The 21,755-nt window shown below is 52.1% G+C and overlaps 1 protein-coding gene across 2 annotated transcripts in view; it reads left to right on the plus strand.

The window, feature by feature from the left end:
* Positions 1–21,215, plus strand: part of PAX5 (paired box 5) — a 195,641-nt gene extending 174,426 nt beyond the window's left edge. For both annotated transcript variants that reach the window (XM_047829001.1, XM_047829002.1), the window contains 2 exons: positions 7,401–7,487; positions 13,747–21,215. In XM_047829001.1, coding sequence (XP_047684957.1) covers positions 7,401–7,487; positions 13,747–13,823 — 164 coding nt within the window. In that variant the 3' untranslated portion in view covers positions 13,824–21,215. The remainder of the gene's footprint in view (positions 1–7,400; positions 7,488–13,746) is intronic.
* The last annotated feature ends 540 nt before the right edge of the window (positions 21,216–21,755 follow it).

Here is a 21,755-nt window from a genome sequence, read left to right on the forward strand (position 1 = left end):
TACAGCCAGCCAAGGTCTCGAGCAGAGGTGGGAGCCCACCATCTGCAGATGGGGTCGGCCCCCGGCGAGCTCTGCAAATCCCCATCATCTGGCAGGTGTCGTTTTGGGTTAATTAAGAGCTACACTGAGCCGGTTACCTGTCACTTCTGAGAATTTTAGGAAACTTTGACTTTCTTGCCGTCTCTGAGCTTTTTAGCGAAGGAGAAACAAAACATCTCTGATGCTGACAATGTTCCTGGCTCTGGACTCTCCAGGAAAACACATGTTCGCTACTAGTTACCTCATTGATTTTTATTGCTAGTTCTTCTGTACTTGGAAGACAGCATTGTTTGGGGGGATGCCCACCATTTATCCTAAATGTCTCAAGCCTCTGCTTCCTTTCTGAGTCTTTGAGGGAAGAACATATATTCCTCACCTTTATTCTGCTTTGGAAGGACTTTTGATGTGTGTCAGGGGCCTCTTTCAGCAGTTGGGGCTGTGGTCAGAGGGTTTGGGGTGGGAGCAGGGACAACCGAATTTGTTTTCTCTACCATCAGTGATGAGGAGGCACCGGATCCTCCCCACAGGAGGGTGTGCAAAGATCTGTCACCATTAAGTCAGCCGATCTCCACAAGCTTCAGAAATAGAGATTTTCTTTCCCTCCATTTTATAGATGAGAAAGCTGAAGCGCAGGAGAGAAATTCACGTGCCCAAGGCCACCCAGCCTGTGGGTGGCAGAGTCTGGCCTGGACCGTGGGTCTGTCTGACTCTAAAGGCCATTTTTTTGTCGTCTTCTCCAGGGTAGACAGCTCTGGGCAGAGATGAAGGTGGAGCATACCCTTGGGTGTGGCCCTGGGTGGGAGCCTGAAAGGGGCCAGCCCTCTGTCGTTGGTCCTGCTGACAGTGCCGAGGAGGGGGGAATCTGCTTCAGGTGCCCCAGAGTCCCACCATGTCCCATCTGCCTGGTCCCACCTCCCTGCATTTGCCCAGGCAGTTGCCCCCTCGGGCCCCACCACTGCCTTACCCAGTGCAGAATGCCAACAACAGCCAGCTGGTGTCTCTGGCACCTGGAGATCAAGTAAGTTTGACTCGAACCCTTATTCCCTGCCTCGTGGAAAGGTCCTGTCCTCCCCTAGACTTCTGCCACATTTCCAGGGGCGGCTCACTGTTGCACACGATGGCTCAGGCCTCCTGACATCACAGAATTCTTGGGCTCTGTGATCTATGTTGCTTTTGGACCACGTCCTTCGTGTCAACCCCTCTGGCCACCAAACCACAGGACTCAGCCACCTCCTTTGATTTCCACGTACGGAGAAATCACCAACCTAGTCGTGAAAGGCACTGGGATATGCGGCGGGCTTAAATGTATTTGAGATAGTGGCTGCGGGAGGGGAAGGGTTCCAGCCCCCAATACGGATGATTTAAAATGGGAATCTAGACCCCCACTTAAATGTTCTTCACCCTTCTACCCTCCACATACACGTGATGGGATATACACATCCTCTATTCCCTTTATCCCTCTCAATAGTAGAACCTCCCATGATACAGGTCCTTTCTCATGCACAGCATTTGGGTCTCTAAACTCCACTCCTAAACTAGTATGGGCTTTCTTTTGCATATTCAAGTGAATGTTGTAAAATTCCTTTCAGGGCCTTCTCAGTTTTTAGAAGAGACTCTTCCTCCTCCCTCTCTCCCCAGCTTCCTCAGACTCCCAGGTATGGGTAGAGGGAAGTTCTGTTCTCCCAGTAACATTATCTTGTTTCCCTCTCACCATTCCTATGATACAGGTGCTTTTCTTAGGCCCATATTCAAGATGAGGAGACTCTGCCCAGAGAGGTTCGATCACTTACTCAAGGCCACGCAGCCAGTAAGGGAAGGGCTGAGTGCAGAGCCTGGCCCTCCCACAGGAATATCCACACCCACCTGTGGGCCCGTCTTCCCTCACCCCTGCCTACTTTCTGCTCCCACAAAGCATCAGGGGCCCAACCTGCAGTGCTGACTCCAACTCTGCTCTCACTCCATCCTGGTTTCCCCTTGGGACTGCTCCCTCCCAGGAGGTCCGAGATGGAGAAGATGATGATGTGTTTGGTTGGTGAGAGTTCCTGGGGGCTTATCTGTGACCACCTCCAGACAGGCCAGGAGCTGTCTCGGAGGAGGGCCCATGTGCCGCGTGTCTTCCAGATGGAGGTGTCACTGGCCACTGAGTGACGGCCACCTGGACATGAGATGAGCTGGCACCCATTCCGCCTCATAGGGACTTTTCTATTAATGCATAAAAAGTAAAGGTTTCCCAGTTGAAGGGGGTGGTATTTTTGAGAAGTGCCAAAAGCATGGGTAAGTTAGTGGAATGAGACAAGGGGCCCATGCTGTCCTTTGTGCTGTGCAGTCATAAGAGAAGGTTTTTATTATTTTTTTCAATTCATTTTTGTGTTTGAGTGTAGCTGACACACAACGTTACATTTGTTTCAGGTGCACAACGTAGTGATTCAACATGTTTATACATGATAGCTACGCTCACTGCAAGGGTAGCTACCATCTGAGCAGGTGCTTATTGTGTGATCTGTGTCTGTGGCCAGCTAGCCGGAGGGTAGCTGAGGGTCCTAAGGATGAGCCAGAACTGGGGACTTCCATTTTCTGCCCCAAGGAGCATCATTTTGTACCTATGGTTATTGTAGCCATGTGGTTGTTCCCGCTTGCTTGGACTGTGGCTGCCGTCACCTGGCTGGTCTCCCTGACCGCAGGCTCCCCTTCTCCCGCTGTCCTCCAGATTCTGGCACTGCCTGGTCTTCCCCGGGTACCGGCTCTAATGGGAGAAAAGCACAGCGTAGTTGCCCCACCAGCTCTGCTCTGCGACTTGCCTCCGCCGGGGCCTCAGGATGACCTGGCCGTGCAGAGGTTCACACTCTGACCAGACCCACCCCAGACCTCTGCTTGTGCCTGGGATGCCCTGCCTCCCCTCTGCATCTCAACATCCTATCTATCCTGGCTCACATGCTCCCCGCTGCATGCCAGAAAGTACTCCCCGTGCTTTCCCCAGACCTTCTCCTGGTTGGGCAAGATTCCCTCTTCTATGCTGTTGTGAAGTTTGAAAGGAAAGAAGGTGAATGCTCCCGGGGTGTCGTGTCGGTGGTGAATTTAAGCAGGGAGATGAAGCAGGAGGTTGGAGCCTCCAGACCCGGAGAAGCCAGCAGCAGGTGGGACTCAGTGAGCCCTACGGACAAGGCCTCCTTCTCTGCACCATGGCTCCTGAGAAGTGAAAATGAAACTCAGCTGACAAGGGCCTCGAAAACAAGAGAGACAGAGGCCAAAATGGGAGGGCAGGTCACGTAGGCAGAGGGTCCTGGGCTGGAAGGCAGGACGCCCGTTTGGGAGCCCGCCCCCCGCCCCCCGCCTTCCTGAGGCTCCGTCTCCTCACATGTAAAATGCAGACATTTGCACCCACCTGTGAGCTTCACAGGATCGTCAGGAGGGTTAAATGAGATTTTGGTTACCAGGGAGGCTCTGGCGGCCGGTCTCAGATCATGGTCATCATTGCTGAGCATTTACTGTGCACGAGGCACTCTGTGTAGCACTCATTCAGTCTTTACAATGACCAGATCAGGGGCATCTGTTAGTTGCCCCTACTTTACTGGGGAGGACACTGAGGCATGAAGAGGCTGAATGATCTTAACTCTGCTGAAGATCACAGAGTTCAGAAGAGGCTGACTCGGGATTTAAACCCAGGCAGTTTGGCTCTAGAGCCCTTGCTCCCAGCCTCTGTGCCAAACTGACTTGAGGGTTCAGTGGTAGCACGCGGGCTTGAACCTAGGCAGTGTGCTGCTTCCCAGCCGTCTTTGGGGCCAGGCGAGGCCAGGTTTATAGACGGGCAGCTTCCTGGGTGGTTGAGGACCCGGCCTCCCCACATCTCATGGGCCGAGGGCTCCCTACACTAGCTTTCTGAGTGGCACCTCGGAGCATCCCAGAGACAGAGCATGAGTGGGGGAGGCTGACCACGCCCACAGGTCAGCCTCATGCCCCAAGATGGTCAAGCTCCCCTCCCCCAGAATGCTCACTCTCCCAGGGCATCTCACAGAGCAGGGCTTGCCGAGGATGCCCACCGTGCCCCTACTCAACAGACCGGCAGGGGATCCCTCGGGGTTCACATCTTCTGCTGAGGAGCAGGATAGTGTGGTGAGTGGAACCTGACAGTGGATCAGATAAACTGGCCTGAATCCTGGCCGTCAGTACTAATAACAGACGGGAGCCACCATCTGTGTCCCTAGTTGACCAGGGAGTACCTATTCAGCCATTCAACAAATAGTTTTCAGGGGCACCTGGGTGGCTCAGTCGGTTAAGTGTCTAACTTCAGCTTAGGTCATGATCTCACGGTTTGTGGGTTCGAGCCCCGCGTTGGGCTCTGTGCTGACAGCTCAGAGCCTGGAGCCTGCTTCAGATTCTGTGTCTCCCTCTCTGTCCCTCCCCCACTCACGTTCTGTCTATCTCTCTCTCAGAAATAATATAAGTAAACATTAAAAAAAATTTTAGGGGCGCCTGGGTGGCTCAGTCGGTGGAGTGTCCAACTTCAGCTCAGGTCATGATCTCACAGTTCGTGGGTTCAAGCCCGGCATCGGCCTCCGTGCTGACAGCTCAGAGTCTGGAGCCGGCTTCGGATTCTGTGTCTCCCTCTCTTTCTGCCCCTCCCCTGCTTGCACTCTCTCTCTTTCTCTCAAAAATAAATAAACATTAAAAAAAAATAGTTTTCAATGACTGCTAGATGCCAGGCCCTGTACTAGACATTGGGATGGAGACATGAATTTGACAGACAAAACTCCTGCCCCCATGGAGCTTACCTCGTACTGGAGGAGGCAGAATTAAAAAGATAAGCACAAAAAACAAGATATGTTGGATTGTGATCAGTTCTATGGGGGAAAAAAAAATAAAGCAGGAAAGAGGGATCAGGTGGGAGGAGTTACCATTTTAAATTCGGCGGTCTGGGTGCGCCTGGGTGGCTCAGTCGGTTGAGCGTCCGGCTTCGGCTCAGGTCATGATCTCACTGTTTGTGAGTTCGAGCCCCACGTCGGCCTCTGTGCTGACAGCTCAGAGCCTGGAGCCTGTTTCAGATTCTGTGTCTCCCTCTCTCTCTGCTCCTCCCCTGCTCGTGCTCTGTCTCTCTCTCTCTCTCTCAAAAATAAACAAACATTAAAAAAACATTTAAAAAAATAAATTCAGTGGTCTGGAGATAAAATTGAAAAAGCCTAGAAGGCAGTGAGGGAGAGAGTCGTGCAGACATATGTGCAAGACTATTGTGCTACAGGTAGAGGCAGGCGAGTTAGCAGTGATTCATGGAACACGGACTGTCTTCAGTGGCTGGGGCGTCACACAGGGGGCGGGGTACGGGGGGAGGCAGCACACAGGTGTAGAGAGGAACCACACCCAGACCTGCAGGGCAGACACTTCGGCATCACAGGAAACTCCCATGTAAGTGCTGTGGGAAACTGAGTGCATCTGAAGAGGCAGCTTCCCAGAGAAAGAGGTATCAGAGAGCCAATTTGGGGACAGGGTGGAGGTGGTGGGGGGTGCAGGGCAGATAACACAGACACAGTAAACTCTGGCCGAATGAACCCAAGACCTGCACTCCCGGGGGCTGGAGATCCAGGAGGCTTCCCGGAAGAGGTGGCCTTGGAGCTGAGCTGGCCGGCAGGCATGATGCTGCTGGATGGAGAAGCAGAGACAGCCTTTGCCAGCAGATGCCCTGGGCCCAGGCGCAACGCTGTCAGGAAGTGCCTCTGATGGGGCAGCCCGGAGCCCTGAGGGGAGGGTGGCTGTCCCCCTTCTCCAGGCTGCTCGGTCTCTCTGATCCCCCACCCTGCCCCCTAGGAGGAGGAGGAGGCACTGATGGATATGCGGAGGCTGGGCTGCTGCGGCCCAGCACTGTCACCATGCTCTCCCTCCCTACGCCGGAACCTGACACGCTGACCACTGAGGCATAAAAAACAGAGAATTGGAAGGCTCAGCCTGTCAGGCTGGGAGTGGCCCCCAGAGAGGCCTGAGGAGGAGCACATGCGTGTGTGTGTGTGTGTGTGTGTGTGTGTGTGTGTGTCGCACGCTCTGCCTGTGGTTGCCTGTAGAAATGGGGAGGAGGCTAGCTGGGCCCAAGGGGTGGGAGCGGCTGGCCCCTCAGGCCTCCTTTATTGTTCCTGCCCAACCTGGTGGAGCCCCCAGGGACCCTACATCTGGGCCTGGCTGCTGGGGAAAGAGCAGGGCTCCAGGTCCTGACTTCTGGTTGGTCCTTCTGGAGGCCCCTGCCCTTTGGCCCTTTGGCGTCCTTGAGAAGACTCCATGGAAGCATGTTTGGGCCCAGGGTGGTCTCACGGGGCTGTATAACTCCCATCACCACTGCCAGGGAGGGGTGCACAACTCTGTAACCAGTGGCTTAAAAAGCCAGTCAACGGCCAGCTACCAACAGCCTGGGCCAGGCATTGAGGTCTCTGCTATGCATCAGGCCCAAACCAGGCCCTCTGGAGTCCCAGCCACAGGGACAAGACGTGCAGGGCCCTCCTGCTACAGAGCCAGGACAGCAAGGTTTGAGGGCAGGGATTTTGAACTCCTTTCCTATGACTGGCTGGTGGTAAACAGGCTCTTGTGGGGCTGAAGAAAGAGCACAGGGAAGGGCTGGATGAAAGAACCCCTGCCCCATGAGCAGCTGGGTGAGAGTGAGCCATCCTCCAAGCCTGCTATGCCCTTTTCCCCAGCGCTGCCCGCCCCCTTGCCCCCCGGCCCAGCTTGTAGTTCCTGCCTGAGCACACCTTTCCAGTGCCTGCAAGGCCCCCACCCACTCCCCCTTCTGTGCTCCCCAGCCCTCTGGCTTGTCCCTTCATCTCAGTCAAGTGCCATCTGCCTTCTCCTGGCTTTGGGTCTGAGTTTGTGTCTCATCCTCCCCATTAGACCAAGGCCCAAGGAGCAGCCACCTCTAGGTTTACCACACAGAGGGCCAGACTACAGTTGAGGTCACCTTTGGCTTCTCAGTTCAGAGCCACTCGGGAAACACATGGGAAGTGAAATCGAATCCACACTGGGGCACTAGAGTGCCTCAGTCAGGGCTGAGAACCAGGCAGCCTGGAGCTTTGAACTTGGGTCAAAGTCATTTGTGAGAGACCCTTTCACCTGTAAAATGGTCCAATAACCCCAGGGAACACCTGGCTCATAGTAGTTTCACGGTACACATGTTAGAGGACAGTATGTACTCCCACTGCTGAGAAAAATGTTATAGGGGGAAATACAATACCAATGATAGTTGTCCACTGAGTCAGGATGTGGACCAGACTTGCCTTTATTGGTTACAAAAAATACCTGCCGTTTACGTAAGAGGCACATGCCATTGGCATTTTCCAAACCTGATTTGACATTTGGTTCCTGTTTCTCTCCCCACCCACCACATCCAGGGAGTGAGTTTTCCGGGACCCCCTACAGCCACCCTCAGTATCCCTCATACAACGACTCCTGGAGGTTCCCCAACCCGGGGCTGCTCGGTGAGTACTGGTAGAGGCCCTATGGGGCCTCTGGGTCATCAGCTGCCCCATTAGGACTCCTCTTTGGGCCAGGGTCCTTGACAGCCTGAGTTTTGGTCACTGATTGGGGGTGGGTAGTCTGGGGGTTGTGATGGGAGCTTCAGACAGTAAACACACTGCAGCCCACCATGTACCCTTATCCCTCCCCCAGAGGTTTTGGTGGATAAGGGAAAATGGCAGAGAAGGGAAACAGAAAAAAGGGCATTGAAGAAATGAAAGGAATGTAGAAAAATTGCCTGCCCAAGAGTAACATATTTCTTAAGAATCATTGAATATTCCAGTGAGAAATTTCTAAGTAAGAGGCAGTGAGGAGGCCGACTTGGATTGATTGGCAGTGGCTACTCATCTTGATAAGGACTCTGAGGCTTAGTGATTGATTAGTGATGTCTGCCATGGACATCAGCAGAGCCAGCTCCATTTGGAAACTGATTGCCCTGTGGCTGAAGGCCTTCCAAGTCATGCCATTCTGAGCTCAGTTGGAGCCCAGATTATCTATTGCTGGGGCCAGCCTGATCTGTGTACATCATCAAGGATATCTGGCCACTCCAAAGATCAAGCAGGGGTAACTCAGCCCTCAAAAAGCCAAGGAGAGCCTTTTGTTTTGTTGAAATTAACTTACATGAAACCAGCTGGTGAGTGATAATGGGAGCTCAAGTTTCTGGAGCATGAAACCAGGGCCCAGGGCTGACAGATGTCACTCACCACGTGGGGGCAGCGCTAGCCAATGAGCCTGCAAGTGACAACACTAATCCTGCCCCAGCAGTCAGCTGAGGAATTCTACACAGGTCAGGAAGAGCCTCAGAGACCATCCAGGTCTGTCCGTCCAGCTTACTAAGGCCTGCTTAAGTCAGAACCTATTAATTCCTGGATCCTAAATTATTTTAGGACTGGAAAACAGACTTCATCAAGAAAGCAAGGGCCTGGTACCTTCAGACTCAAATTGCCAGGTCATGGGTCTTTGAAGGAGGCCTTGAAGTCACGATCGTGATTAGGTGATTAGGACAGACACGTGACATAGACACATAGACCACCCTTTCATGTACTTGGGCCTCAGGCTGCCCAAAGCATTTTGGCATATTATGCAAAACTTGTGGGTACAATAAAGAACAATGCCGGTTAGTACTCCAGATCCCTATGTCTGGCGATGTCACTCATAGAAGACCAAGGTCTTTTTTATGGCCTCCCAGAGGGGCTCATCTGTGGACTATGTCTCAGACTTCTTTTTTGGTTTTGGTAAAAATTAATTCTAAGTATGGAGCCATGTCTCCACTTATCTAATGCTTTTCCTTAAACAAACCCCCTGAGAGACCTGGGTCTCAGCCTCAGGCCCAGCTGTCAGTCTCAGGAGGCAAGGGCTAACCATGGTCTCCCTGAACCAGGATTCTAGCAGGGGTAGAGGCAGAGGGATGGGTCTGGAGCCCAAGAGGATGGCAAGGGGAGGGTGGGACTAGACCCCATCTGAGGCCTTAGCTGCTCAAGCTCAAGTGAAATCCAGTTCACATCCCCAGTTATCAGGCACGGGCTGTGTTTCTGGTATGGAAAGGATGTAGACTCTGTGTCAGGTCGCTCCCAGGCTGGAGGTGAGGGAGCCTCAGGCAAGTGTGTCTGTGTTGGGAGGTGCTTAGTGCCTTGAGAGGGACCAGAACCAGTATGGAGAGAAGGAAGAAGAAACAAAATCCTGTCCATCTAAGTGAGTACCTGCTAATTGTGTGGACACTAGGCAAAAACTCTTCATGTGGGTTACATTATTTTATCATTTCAGCAGCCCAAGGGAGCACATACTACTATCTCATCACATACATATGAAGACAGTTAGACTCAGAAAGGTTAATTAGTTTACCTGAGGTCACACAGCATGCAGGTTGCAGAATGAGGTCTCAGACTCAGGTTATGCGGAGCCCAGAGCCTATTTTCGTAACCAGTGTGTGATGTGGCGCTCTCATCCCCTGACCAGTTATGTCCCAACGGTACTTCAGCCTCATCCCTCCATAGGAAGCTTTGCGGGTCCTAAATACAGACTATGTATGTGATGAGAATAGCTCTGGTCAATTTTTGAAAGCCATGTTATTGTATTCACCTGTCAGAATTTCAGTTGCAAACAACAAAATCCACTCTGGCTAGTTTAAGCAGAAAACCAATTTGTTGAGGGATATCGTGAGCTTCCAGAATCTCCAGGAGGACCAAAGAGACACGGGTCGGGACACACAGCCAGGAACAACACGCAGCCACACTCCCAGGGCCGCTCTAGCCTCCTGGTGCTGCCAGTTGGCCCTGTGCTCTATGCTGCTGCACTAGCCAGGCTGCTGGGCGATCCGAGCAGATCGAGTCCCTCAGCCCACTCGCCTCCTCGGGCTGCTCCCTTTCCAGTCAAAACCATTTGCAAGGGAGTTTAAATGGCAAAGCCTAGGTGATATACCTGTGCCCTAGCAGCACACGAAGCTGGGAGAATGAGTTCTGACTTCTAGCTCAAAGAGGCGGGCTTCATACCACAGGAGACCCTGCAGATACAGGAAAAGCTTAAACAATGTTGGACAGTTACAGACGTGAGAGGTGGCCCCTGCACCATCCAGCTCTATGACCTGGGGAATCACGGTCAGGTCATCAACCAGTCTGGGCCTCAGCTGCCTCAGGTGTAAAGTGAGGGTGATTGCCAGTGGCAGCTTCATGCAAGCAAGGAGCTGATATGATGCTCTCTTGAGGCCCACAGCCCTGAATGAGCAGGGATCCCACTTTCCTGAAGATGGGGGAGATGCCAGGTTCCCTCTACCATAGTCTTGCAAATAAGCTCCAGGCCCACTCACATCTCCCAGATTTCCCTTTACCCAGAGCGTCTTCAGGGCTTTAAGCTGAAAGAATCCCACTGTGCCAGGGAGCTAGACTCTTTCTGGGGAGGGCACCAGGGGTGTGGAAACTTGTTCCGCGGTTCCATGGTGCTCCTGCTAGATCCATGGGAGCTGTGGAAACAGGTGAGACCCTACACACACACACACACACACACACACACACACACACACACGCACACGCACGCGCACTCACACCCTTGCCCACACTGTCCAACCTTGGCCAGCCTGGTTGAAGCCCCCTTCACAGAAACACCACCAAAGTGGAGGGACAGTGCTGCCTAATGAAGCTGCACACTGACTGCTCAGGTGAACTTCCTTCCCCACTGAGCCTCCTCTGCAGGAACTGCCTGTAGGTTGTCCACACAAGGCCCAGCCAGGGCACGGTGATCAGGCTGGGAAGGCACAGAGGCAGGCCGTGGGGAAGAAAGCGGTGGTCAATTAGGATTAGAATGGGGTGTGCCTGTGGCCACTCTAAGGGGATGAGACAGTGAGCAGGAGCCTGGAATGATTGTGCCAAGAAGTAAATTGATGATAATGAGAATTAGAGAGGAAAAATGACAGAAGAAAAGGACAAGTTTATTCTAGAAGGAGGTCTAATGGGCACCAGAAAGACAGAGTGCTTTGTAAGGTGCTGTTTTTATTTCTTATGGTAAATGCAAGCAGTTTTGATTTTGCAGGACAGGCTGGCCAAGAGATTAGGCATCGAGAAGGGAGTGAGTCAGAGCCAAGGGTGAGAGGTGGCCAGTGGGGAGCTCAGAGGGCTGAGCCAGGATCGTCCAAGAAGCCTTACTTCCATTTCCTGTCCCTCGAGGCCCATTTGCGAGGACAGCTCCTGTGGTTTTCCTGCTCCCGTGCCATGCCCAGGCGTGCAGGGATGCCCCCACCATAGGCACACACACACGTTCCTCTCGCTTGGGCTCAGGCAGCAGGCAGGGCTAGCACTGCAGATGCTCTGTGGGTGACTGTCTTAATGCTGTCCCCATCCCAGAAGAGAGAGCAGAGGAGGCCGGCTGACAGGTGTCTCTGAGTCAGGGCTCCAACTAAGAAGGTCACAGAGGAGGCATCAGAAAACGCATCTCTGGGAATACGTAGGCTGGGATTGGCGTCTTTGCCTCTGGAACAGCATAGCAAGGCACTGCCTGCTCCTCCTCTGTTGTCACTGCTGCCTGAGCCATATTGCCTCCCAGGGAGGCAAAGGGAGGAAGTAGTGTATCTGCTAGTTGGGACTGGGTTTGGAGGGCCACTGTGGCACATGCTAGAGTGCCTCCCCGCCCCGGCTTGCCCTCTTGATTACAGACTAGCTGTGTGATCTTGGGGAATCTGCTTATTTTCTCTGCGCCTCAGTTCCCTCATCTACTACATGGGGACAATACTAGTTCCTCCCTGATGGAATGGTTTTGGAAATGGAAAGAGTTAATGGCTATAAAGGGCTTAGAAAAGTGCCTATTTCCAAGGCACTCTCACAGCCTTTTCTCATGGTGCCCTCATATAGCTCCATTGTGACCCCCTTTTACAGATGACAAAAATGAGGCTCAAGGGAGTGAAGCCACTTGTTCAAGGTCACTCGGCCAAGAGTGATAGAGCCTGACTAGCCACCTCCAGGCTTTGGTGCTCAGTTATGGTATCCGGGAGAATTGCCAGGATTGGTTTGGATTTGGCTGAGATTTCAGAATAAATATGGGCCGGTTCCCTTGGGGAATTAAGAAGCTCACTATTCCCACCCCAAGAGATGTATTGATCTACGATGGCAACGCGGACCCCTACTGCTGTCCACTTGGATAAACACAGCCTCCAGCATTGTGTAGGCCATGAATTGCACTGTGGTGGAAAGTGTCCTGAATCCAGGCCAGGCGGTGGCACTGAGAGGTCCTGTGACTTTGGGCACATGGTTTTGGTTTGTTGAGCTTAGTTTCCTCATCTGTAGAAGGAGGCAATAGCCTAGCCTTTGTGGTTCTGAGAATCTGCTGGACTCCCCTCAGACTCTTTCATCCCTGGGGAGGAGTCAGGGCACAGAATAAGCCTCCTGGAGGCCTCATCTAAGGCATGTAGTCACAGAATGAAGCCTAGAGACAGTGGGAGGAATCCAGCTTGGCCCTCACACTGGCTCTGTCTGGAGGTCACGGGCAGCACCTGGCCCTTCTCCCACGTACTCACATACCTCAGTCTTCCCATGTCCATATCTTCCTGTCCTCCAAACCCAGTCCAACCCACATCCTCCAGGAAGCCTGACCCTGCCAGAATAATCTTGAATTCCCCAGAGCTCTTCTCTCGGAGCTCAAATCCCCCTCCTGACTCTGAACATTGGTCTGTGTGTGATATTTGTGCAGCATTGCCCCTTGCTGCAGTAGAGCCAGAAAATAAATGAATGACCGGGCAGGGGTCTTCACTGTTGTTCGTTTACTCAGTGCTGTTGTTCACTGACTCAACAAACCTGGCTGTGAGCACATGTCACATGCCAGGTTACACACTGGGGACTAAAGAAAGATGCCAAGAAGAGCAGCGTCCAGCCTCTGCCTTTGTGGGGCTGTCTATCCACGGGCAGAGGAAGAAGTAACTGAAGAGGTGATAAGAGCACATGGTCCAGGCTGCGGCAGAGTGTGAGCTCAGGGCAAGGGGATTCGGGAAGCAGAGGGTGGGAAAAGGCACAAGGGCAGAGAGTATGATAAAATGGGCCGACTCACCTGCCCTGTAGGTTGAAGTGAGACAACACATGTGAAGGACACTGCGGTGTGGGGCAGAAGAAATGCTCATCCAGTGGTAGTTACTATTAGCATTAGGGTCTGTGTGAGACGCCTGCAGAGCCTGGTTTCACCGGAGTGTGATGTGTGAGCAGTGTGGAGTGGGAAGCAGTGGTTGTAGGAGGTAAATCCAGAGAGGTCGGCGGAGCTAGGTCCCGACGTATCCACAGGGCAAACTGAGAAGTGATGACTTTCCATCCTCTAGGTCAAAAGTTGGCAAACTCGTTCTGTCAAGGGCTGGATGGTAAATAGTTTAAGGCTTTGCAGCCTGTGTGGTCTCAGTTGCAATATTCAGCTCTTCTGTAGTTGCATGAGAGCATCCGCAGACAGCACAGGGAACAAATGGGCAAGGCTGAGTTCCAGTAAAACATTGTTTACTGAAATAGGCGGCAGGGAGGATTTGACCTGAGGGCCCCAGTCTGCCCACTCCAGCTCTAGGCGGTGAGGAGGCCTTGAAATCTTGTGAGCAGGAAGCAACCCTGATCAGGTTTGCAATTTGGGGAACAGACTGGGACAGACTGGCCTGGACTGGCTGGGAGGGAGGAAGGGGCAGGGGTGGGGGACACTGGTGGAAAGGGGACCCCAGGTATGGGGCACAAGGTCACCCTCGAACTCTGTGCTCTCTTCTGTCTCTCGCAGGCTCCCCATACTATTACAGCGCCGCTGCCCGAGGGGCTGCCCCACCTGCAGCCGCCACTGCCTATGACCGTCACTGACCCTCAGAGCCAGGCAGGCGCCAAGCACTTATAACACATATCACTGAGGGCGATAGCCTCTCAGCCCCTCTGAAGATGGCCAGAGGGGCCCAACGAGACCATCCCCCAGCAACCCCCCACTCACCTGAAACTCCCTCCCAACCTTTTCCTGCCAGGGACTCTGGGGTTCCATGGTAAGGCTGTTGGACTTGTAGACATGCGTCCATTTCTAAGAGGCAATCAGTGAGCTTCTCCCAACAGCAGCTGGGTCTCTGCAAACCAACGGACTATTCTTCAGACAACTGTAGCCCCAGCCTAGCCTGCCAGTCCCCAGCTGTCTGACCATCCACCTGTCTTCCTGCCCCAGGCCTGGGAAGGAGAGCTTGCTTTTGTCGCTTCAACAGCACCCATGTAAATACCTTCTTGCTTTTTTGTGGGCCTGAGGGTCCAGCTGAGCAGACAGCCCACCCATTATGCATCCACTACTCCCGATGTGTCACAGGAAATCTTAGACCTGTGTGCAGAGTATCCCCTCTGTTCTGGCTGCCCCCCAAGGGTGGGCTTGGAGTTTTCCTTGAGACTAAGGATGCCCACCTCAGGGCCCAGCCTCCTGCTCATTGCTACTTCTTTAACGTCTGGACTAGGAGTCTCATTGGGCTAGTTATGCTTCAAGCTTCCCCCCTGAGAACCCTCCTCAGGAGAAACACACTCTGGAGAGATGCCCTGGCTTCCTGACTTCATTTCCCTGGGCCCAATGCAGTGTGAGCAGCTCTTTTCCATATCGAAGGACTCAAAGAGAACTGTCTGGGAGAGTCTTCAGCTACTACTCTAAAGTAAGATGCTGTCCAAGGTGCTGACTGCATTGCGGACTTTGAATGCTAGGGCTGGACAGGACCCAGGAGACCATAGTCCTAGGCGGGAACCCCAAGCCTCTGGAACCACTGAACTGAACTGGGACGTGTTTTCTGAGGAATTCCCAGGTTCATATCACACCGGACACCCACCGTGGACATTTCTCCCACCTCCAGGATGCCAGAGAGTGGGTTCTGGGCAAGCCTGTCCCTGCCATGTAGACAATGATTAACAAAAAGGACTTTCCTGCACTGAGGACCACAAACACCTACAGAAGTCAGCCAGAACTTCCTGATCAACCCCTCCCCACCCTCGTGGAGCCTAGTATGCAGCTGGGAATAGAGGTGCTGGGGTGGGAGCAGATGCCTAACCTTGCACAGTGGGTATGTACCTATTGATGCAAGGGGTTGTGATGGTCAGAGCCATGGCCAGTGGCCCCAGGAGCCTGGAGAGGGGAGCTTGGAGAACTCACTGTGGGCTGGTGACATCAGAAAAACCCACCTGGGAGGATGCAGGGGACAGAGGAAGGCCTTCTGGGAAGATTAGGACAGGCAGTGAGGAACTGGTGTCTGAACTGGGAGTGGTTTTGAAATAGGGGTACCAGGGGCCACCATCTCTTCTCCCAGGGCCTCAATTCCTTGAATAGTTTCTTTTTCCAACTCAGAACAGCAAGGTGAGGCACTACCCGAATCTGGGCTGAATTACAGTGAGAACAATGGACGTTGCCATCTCATGTGACAGTGTCCCCAATGTTGGCACATCACCAAATTGGCAAAGAGCTGGGGTGGAGAGAGCCTGAACTTGACGTTATTGGGCCTGAGAGGTCTTGTCCTGGCCGTACCTTTTCCTTGCTGTGGGACCTCAGACAAGACGTTCACCTCTCTGAGCCTCAGCTGCCTTGGTATAGCAGGGTCACCTGCAGGGTCATCCTACAGCTCTCTCCTTGCCTTCCTCTTTCCCAGGATGCTGGGGCTGTAACAGAGTCATCTGGGGCATGTCTTCCATTTCTGAGCAACCATACAGGGTGGGCACCCGAGTCCTGCTAATATTTGGACCAAATAGGAAATAAGAACACCCAGAGGCGTGGGAATCAGCCTTGGGGAAGACCTAGTCCAACTTCCCTCAGGAGAAACTGAGGCCCCATTTGGGGAAGCCCAGGACCATGCAGGGAGATAGAACAGACCTCCTCTGGCCACCACCAAGTGTTTTCTCCCCAACATCCTACGAGGTGGTAGGACAGAAGAGGAAACTGAGGCTCAACAAGGTGGAGTCCCCAAGCAGTGACTGGCAGAGGTGGAGCTGGCATTCAGCCCCCTGACCCCAGGAACAAGGTGATCCTCCCATCCTTGGGGAGGGCAGTTGAGAGTGAGGGCAGTGAGGGCAGTGGGAGGTTGCTCTGGGTCCACTGCCACAGATGGAGTGTCCTGGGCTGTTAGCACTGCTGAGGGAGCCCAGCACCCAGGGCAGAAGTGGAGCCAGTGAGCTCACTGCAGGCACACCCACCACCTTGGAACCTTCTGGGCAAAGAAGGGAGGCAGCTGGGGCAGAGCCCACCTCTGAAAACAGGATGAACGAGCTCCAGCCTCTACCTGCCAGACAAGGTAGGAGAAGGTATGTTAGCTGGCCTCTCCTTTCCTCCTTCCCTTCCTCCCTCCCTTCTTCAGGAAGTAATGGGGTCAGGCCTTTGACCTCTTGCATCCTCATCTTTGGATCCTTGTTGCTCCTTGTGGTCTCAGGCTGTTGGGAGGTCAGCCTTCCCTGAACCAACAGCCTGAAGCGCACACTAAAGCCCATCTGGCCCCATACTGTTCTTTCTCCTTGCCCTGTGATGAGCTCCCTCCATGCCTTTCCTCTCTGAAGCTCTGCTGGTCTTCAGATCGCATTGGTATTTATTAGACAAGCACTTGATTCCTGGGCTGCCAGGCAGAAGCACAAGAGCACATGGACGCACACACATGTTCTCACACATGTACCTGCTTTCCCCAGCTCAGAGTTCCCGCACTGGTTGAGCTGCCCGGGAGCTCAGAGAGAACGGTTCTGAAGGACACAAGCCGTTGAGTAAATGCCAGAGAATTCTGAATGAAAAACACAAGGTCGGGGCTTTCACCAGCATCGTGGCTGGAGGCCTAGGGACCTTCAGCCCTATGTTCCAGCTCTGACTTTTGGAAAAGGACCTTGTGAATTTTATGAAAAAGTTTCATACCATTAGTCTAGCTGCAGCCTTGAAAATTTGATGACATATCAAATCCAACATCCCTTTCCCAAGGCGCCATAGTTAGGGTTAGCCTTTTCATAACTGACATTCGTATGGTGCTTTGCCATCCTTGACCATTCTCTGGGGCAAAGATCACAATGCCCATTTTACAAATGGGAAAACTGAGATTTGGGGCTTGCACGGTAAGAGCTGAAGTGAATTCTCAGATCTCCGGGCCCCGTTCACCCTCCACAGAATTGCGCTCCTGTCATGGGAGCCTATGACTTAGACACACCCTTCAATCCCTTAGAAACCCCCTAGGCCCACAATGAGGAAAGAAAGAACAGGGACCCAGAGGCTGGCCTGACCAAAGGCCCTGCAGGCTGGTAGTTTTGCTGGTCTGAGTTGATTTCCATTAACACCAAGACCTACAAAGTCTTTGCCCAGATTCACTCACATCAGTGCTTCTGAGGTTTCGTCTGACTCCTTCCCTGCTGTGTCCCAAGACTCCGGTGGGATCGGATCTTGTCCAGGACTGTACCATCAGCCCTGGCAGGGCCTGGACATGGGCCCAGATCTGACCCCTGGGGTCTAAGTTTCCAGTGGCATGAGATGTCTGTCGTGAGATGTTATGAGATGTCCCTCACTCTTTTCTTTACCTATCCCGCTGTGGTTCAGACTCTAGGCCTGGCTGTGACAATATGGGAGTCCCCTAGCAGGCCCATTAGGGTACTCACAGGCCTGGGAAACACAGATCACAATCTCAAGGGCCCCAAACTGCTACTTTCCAGGTCAGGCAGGTGGAGTAATCTTGCCACTCAGGCAGGGCATGAGGCAGCATGGGGTGGTGGGACCTAAGACAACCCGGTTGCTTACCCCATTCAATGGCATTCAAGTGTGAAAGCTTTTAAAATGCTCTTCTGGCCAAAAAATATGGGCGAAATTTGACCCACTCACTGGCAACTAGCTTTGTGACTGTCAGCACAGAGCCCAGTGTGGGGCTCGAACTCATGAACCACAAGATCATGACCTGAGCCAAAACCAAGAGACACTTAATCGACCAAACCACCCAGGTGCCCCTGTGGCCCTCAATTTTTGTCCAGTGCTCCCTTTCTTCTTCACCTCCTTTTTTTTTTTTAAGTGTATTTGTTTTGAGAGAGAGAGACAGTGAGCAAGGGAGGGGCAGAGAGAGAGGGGGACAGAGGATCTGAAGCAGGCTCTGTGCTGACAGCAGAGAGCCCGATGCAGAGCCTCAAACCCACAAACGGTGAGATCATGACCTGAGCCAAAGGTGGACACTTAACCAACTGAGCCCCCAGGCGCCCCTGTTCTCCACCTCCTTGCTCTTCATTGAAGATTTCGGGGGAGATGGGAGCCCAGAGAGATGGAAGATGCGGTTCAGATTGGCCAGTCGCTGTCAGGAACAGGCACCCCAGTCCTTTCCACCTCCCTCCTTACCTGGGTTCTTGCAGGCCGTTTGGGCTTTGAAGGTGGGTACGGTAGAACAGTTGGAGGTGGTGGGGGGTGGAGGGATTGTTGGTTTTGAGAGGAGGTCAGTGCTGCTGGGGCGTTTCCTCTGTGCAGGGAAGAGCCCCAGATGTGGCCACAGGGCACTGAGGGGTGAAATCCCTTTATGAGAAGTCACATCCCAGAGCAATTTGCCCTGCCTTTTGCAGCCTCTGACACCAGCTACCCCCTTCTGGATGACATTTCAGCTAGAATTTAGCTCCAAGCTATGGGGAGCAAATCTTAAAAACAAACCAAGCACTCCTGACAAATACCTAGAAACAAGATATGTCTGAGACACAGCTGCCCTGAGGGTAGAGAAAATCCAGGTCCCTGGAGAGGCCAGGCCCAGGCTGGTGTGGGTGGATCCCATAGCACTCAGCTAGACCAGCTCCTCGGTGGCCCCACTAAGAACCTGGCTCTGCAGCCTTGGCCTTGTCACCCATCTACGCGCCTGTCTCTGATGGTTTCCAGGCACGCACATCGGTGCTCCTGGAGAATTTATTCCTTTCTTTTGGCCTCAGAGAGGTCCAAGGCAAGTGCATTTCTTAAAAGGTAACAAAACACATTATTGGAAAATTGGACAGTCAGGCCATGACTCCTAGCCTGCAGTCTGCCCCACCTCCCAGCAGCCCCTTCAGCCCCTTGTCCCCTGATGTCCCCTTACCTCAGGATTCCCTCTTGCATATTCATGGTGGAGCCATGGTGTTGATCTGCACTTCCCCACTGTCAGCTCATGGCTGCACCTCCAGAGTGGCGGCCAGGTCCCGAGGGGCTGTGGGGAGGACTGGAAGCAAGTCCCTAGCCTGCCCGCTCTCCTGAGGAGGGGTCTGCAGTGTCTCTGACATGGGCTGCTGCCAGGAGCAGGCAGGCACCAGACTTTCTTTCATTCACTGTAATTTCTCAACACTGGGGTCCCGTTCCTGGACCACCCCCACCCCAGGATCAAAGGAGACGTCAGGATCATGTCCCTGCCAATCTAGAGTTTGAGTCCACGTGTTCCCAGGGGTCCCATTTAGCCCATCTCTGAGTTAGGGGCAAATGTAACCACCGTGCAGTAAGTCTAGATATTCCTCTTCCCACATCTTAGACCCCTGAGCGGCATAAGGAGAAAATGCAGCTGTTTATATATTTATTGAGGAAATCTTAATGAATTCTAAAATGGGGTCAGTCTCAGGTAGTGTATTTGGCCTGTGGGCAGGAATCCCACCTTTCAGCTTTAGACAGCTCTGAGCATGGCGTGCAGAAGGAAGTGTGAAATAGGGGAAGGGCGAGACCGGGAGTTCTGTGCCCCCTTCCCTGACTCTGAGGCCTGGATGGAGGAGGCCAAGCTGAGCCTCACCCGTCCCAACTGCGGGCCCACCCAGTCCTGCAACTATGGCCACCAGGCCACCCTTATCCCCCAAAGCACCATGCTTACAACCATGTCTCTCATCTTCTCTAAAAGCACCATTAAGAACAAGTGATTTTGGATGATGGATTTTTGATTTACAAACGGTGCATTTCCCTTGGAGTGGAACAGAAAGGAAACCATTTAATGGCTCCCTATTTTCAAGCATGAATACATTTTAATGAAACTATTTTATTGTATTTGAGGAAATGGAGAGTTGAACATTCCAACCAATCAATAGCCAATTAATTGCTATAAAGCTAAAAATAAATAAGTCCTGAGTCTTTTTGAAATGCCCTGCAAAGCTCAAAGCCTCCGGATCAGGCCTTCCCCTCCATATGTGTGCATGTGAGCGTGTACATGCACATACACACGCGCACCCCTGTACCTCAGACATACTTGAAACTCAGAGATCGTGCTGAGTCTCCTCATGCCAATTCTTGCCTGCTCTCCTCGCCTTTGGTCAGAGATGGTGAGCAGACCTAGCAGCAGCCCATCCCTTGGCCCAAGCCACCAGCTCAGAGTGGGGTATTGTGGGCACTGAGGGCCCCCTCCTTGGCCCCAGCTGCTGGGCCTCTAAGTCTGGGCGGAGGGTGGAAATCTGACTTGGGTGTTGCCCTGACTCTTGCTGGAAGACACTGCCCCGGTTCTTCACCCTCTAGTGGCCTTTGGACATTGACTATTTATAGAAATAAATGCAGATTACATTGCAAATGGAACTCTTTGCCAGGAAGACACATGGATTTAGCTTTTCATTCTTTGAGACAGTTGACTTTGTCTTAGGGACTGACCTTCCAGCATCAAAGAAATACATATCTACTATATCCGCCAAAGTTTGTGATGCCTGCATAGACGCTTACTTGTAAAAAAAAAAAAAAAAATACAAAAAAAGTACAAAAAAACAAAAAACCACAATTGAATTGCCTTTGAAAGTAGGAGATGATCTGTCTCCAACAGATTGAAAAAAAAAATGCTTCTTAAAAATGTGTATGTTTTGTATTCTTTTTTTCTAGTAGAAATACCTGACTTGAAATATTGGTGGTTTTTTTTTTCTTAGTGACGTGTGTTGCTTTTGTGTGTAATAATATTTGAATGTAATTACAGCAGTGCCGATTTGCCAAAGATGTTGGACATATTTTTCTTTTGTTGGGAGGAGGGCAGGGGCTTGGGGTGGGACTTGGGAGAAAACAGGGGTGGGATTTTGGTTTCATTTTTTACCTTTTTTTTTCTTGTCAAACTTGGAATTTGTGGTTTCATTCTAAGTTAAATGGTTGACTGCAACACTTTTCTTTTAGATTAGTTGGAGAAACTTGCAATAAGATTGGCGTAGTTTCAATATCTGTGTGTCTTTTCATGAGTGACTGTTACTTGTGAAGGATTGATTTTATGTAACCTTTATGTGAGATAATTATTTGTAAATATTTGCCATAATTTTATTGGTTCCTAAAATAAAAGTAATTTTTTAAGTTCAGGAAAAGAATTGTATCTCATTTGTTTTTACAACTTTGTACAACTTGCATTTGTTTTTAACCTTTGACGAAGCCACATGGGGCTGTGGGGAACTTTACTGGCTCTCCTGATGAAACCAGGGTCAAAGAAATCTATGCAACTAGAGTGCTGTGTTGGGGCATCGGACCGTGGCCTGGGCAGGGCAGGGGTTCCCAGGCAAGCCGCCAGCCACTTGGCAGGGTGGAGCCCAACCCCGGATTTGACACCTAGCTCTGATATTCCACAGCCGTGGAACCTTGGTGAGTTCTGTAACTCAACTTCAGTAGCTCCAAAATGGTCGGTAACATCTGCCTCATTTATTCATTCAACAAACACTGAGGACACAGCAGCGGACGGGGTTAACAAGGACCCCAGTGACATGAAACTCAACAATCTACTGGGCTCCTATGCGGGAAACGTGAACACACACTGCATGTGTGCTCAGTGACCGTGTGCCCTTGCACACATGCTCTTAACCTTGATCCAGGCTGGATCTTAAAACTGCCTGAAATCTAAAATATCT

Source organism: Prionailurus viverrinus, chromosome D4 (genome assembly GCF_022837055.1).
Source record: "Prionailurus viverrinus isolate Anna chromosome D4, UM_Priviv_1.0, whole genome shotgun sequence".
Classification (NCBI taxonomy): Eukaryota; Metazoa; Chordata; class Mammalia; order Carnivora; family Felidae; genus Prionailurus; species Prionailurus viverrinus.